The sequence below is a fragment of the Aptenodytes forsteri genome, unplaced genomic scaffold (genome assembly GCF_000699145.1).
Source record: "Aptenodytes forsteri isolate BGI_AS27 unplaced genomic scaffold, ASM69914v1 Scaffold391, whole genome shotgun sequence".
NCBI classification, from domain to species: Eukaryota; Metazoa; Chordata; class Aves; order Sphenisciformes; family Spheniscidae; genus Aptenodytes; species Aptenodytes forsteri.
The window spans coordinates 203244-205398 of NW_008795920.1; the positions used below are offsets into that span (position 1 = coordinate 203244).

General features: G+C 66.5%; 1 protein-coding gene across 1 annotated transcript in view; it reads left to right on the forward strand.

Moving 5' to 3' along the window:
- Positions 1-651: 651 nt before the first annotated feature.
- MKNK2 (MAP kinase interacting serine/threonine kinase 2) overlaps positions 652-2155 on the forward strand; it is a 7103-nt gene continuing 5599 nt past the window's right edge. The window contains exons 1-3 of the mRNA XM_019473558.1: positions 652-877; positions 1069-1170; positions 1335-1508. Of these exons, the coding sequence (XP_019329103.1) occupies positions 718-877; positions 1069-1170; positions 1335-1508 (436 nt within the window). The 5' untranslated portion in view covers positions 652-717. The remainder of the gene's footprint in view (positions 878-1068; positions 1171-1334; positions 1509-2155) is intronic.

Below are 2155 nucleotides of genomic sequence, written 5' to 3' on the forward strand. Positions count from 1 at the left end.
GGCACGGGGGCCCCGGGCGGGGTTGGGGACCGCCGCCGAGAGCCGCCACCTCCACCCAAACAGATTTCGTAACCCTGGAGAGGATGGGGCCCTTTCACCACCCCAGCCGGGCACCCCCGGCGCTGCACCGTCCCATGGTGGAGCGGCTCAGGGGAGCAGGGGGCAGAGGGTTCCCATGTCCCCTTCGGGGTGCTGGGACCGGAGCCACCGGGGTTTGGGGTGGGGGAGGCAGCGGTTCCCATGCCCTTTGCCAGTCTGGGGTGCAGGGAGGGTTTGGGGTGGGGCCTGATCCTGCCAGGTCACAGGTGTCTGGCAGCCCGGTGGGCACAACGTTCACCGGTGCGGGGCTGAGCGGGCTCCAGCCCACTGTCACCTTGCGGGGAGCCAGGAGGTCGCAGCACGGTGGCTCTGGAGCCCGTCCTGCCCCGTGGCTTTTTTTTCCTCCCCCCTCACTGTAGTTCAAGTCTGGGTGGAGATTTGGGGTTGGGTTGGTGCGGGCAGCCCTGGCTCCTCTCATCATCCCCCGCGTGCTGGCCTGGGGCTGCTGGCGTGGAGGCATGACCCCGCAGCACCATCCCCATCAGGAGATGTGGTCAAACCCTTCCTTCTCTCCTCCTTCTCCTCCCATGGCTCTGCCGCGTCCCTCTGGCAGCAGCACCGTGAGCTGGTGTCCTGCACCGGTGGGGTGGGTGAGCAGAGTATGCCAAGACCAGGAGCATGCTGGGCTCTGTACCGGGCGGCCAGTGGCGGCCAATCTGGCGGCTGCCGTCCCACTCCAGTTCTTGGCCCCCACAGGGACAAAACCCCTTCAACCTGGAGTTCGACCAGTCCAACCACCTGGAGCCTGTCTTCAACTTCGAGTGCCCGCCCCGTCCTGGTGAGCTGCGGGTGCTGTGGGTGCCCTCCTGCGGGGCTGCGTCCCAGGGGGGCTCCTCCCATCCTCACCCCTGGGATGTTGGCCCTTTGTGTTACCCTGAAGGCTTTGGGGGGCTTCCCCCTGGCTGGCGATGCTGGGGGAGCGTGGGGCAGATGGGGGTGACTCACGCTGGTGGCTTTGCTCCGGTGCAGACATGCCTTCAAGTCAACCCATCGATATCCCCGACGCCAAGAAAAGGAACAAGAAGAAGAAGCGCTGCAGAGCCACCGACAGCTTCTCCGGCAGGTTCGAAGGTGAGCGGGGCTGCCCAGTGACCCCAGCGGTCCCCCCCCGGCCTGGGGCAGGGCTGGGGCCCTCCTGGCGTCCCCAGGCTTGGGGACAGCCCAGGGAGAAGGGACAGCCATGGTGTCCCACGCTGCGGTGGGGCCGGTGGCTCAGGCGACCTCTCCCCTGCCAGATGTTTACCAGCTGCAGGAGGAGGTGCTGGGAGAAGGGGCCCATGCCAGAGTCCAATCCTGCGTTAACCTCATCACCAACAAGGAGTACGCGGTGAAGGTAAAGCTCTGCCGCTCGGGGCTGCAGACCCGGCTCCCTCCCACCCCCTGCCTCATTTCCCTTTCCGCCCTCTACATCTCGGGCTCTCCCGGCTCCCATGACCATCCAGTGCTGGCACAGGACGATGGTTTCATGGGCTGGAGGGGAAGGAGAGGGGCTGGAGTGCAGCAGGGCCAGGCCGTGTAGGTGGCACACCGTCCTCTGCCACTGCCCAGCTCAGGGACCTTGGTCAACCCCCTTAGCCACGCTCCTCCGGGACCTTGGTCAACCCCCTTAACCATGCTCTCCCTGTAAATTAGGGCAGGCGGGAGATTAAATTAATGCTTGTGACACATCTGGGGTTCGGGGCAAGCAGGGGGTGTGTGGTGCTGGCAGGGTGGCCGGCTCCCACTCACCTCGGGGAGGTCTCCATGCCCCTGCGAGCACGTGGGCGCTGGAGGGGGTCGGGATGAGCCGGCTGCTTTTGGGCTCGAGGATGGTGGTCCTGTGGCCCTGCAGGCTCCCAGCCACGGCATGAGGGGGCTGGGACGGGCCCCATGTCAAAATGCAGCCAAACGCAAGGGGAACTTGGCTTCCCCCATTGCCCCAGGGGGGCCTTTGGGTGCCCCAGTGGGGAAACTGAGGCAGTGGGGAGGGCTGAGTGGCGGAGGGGGGCTCTGTGTGCCCCGAAGGGCTGGGGCCAGTGGGGTCACCCAGCTCTCCCCCCATGAGGCCGTCGGGGGG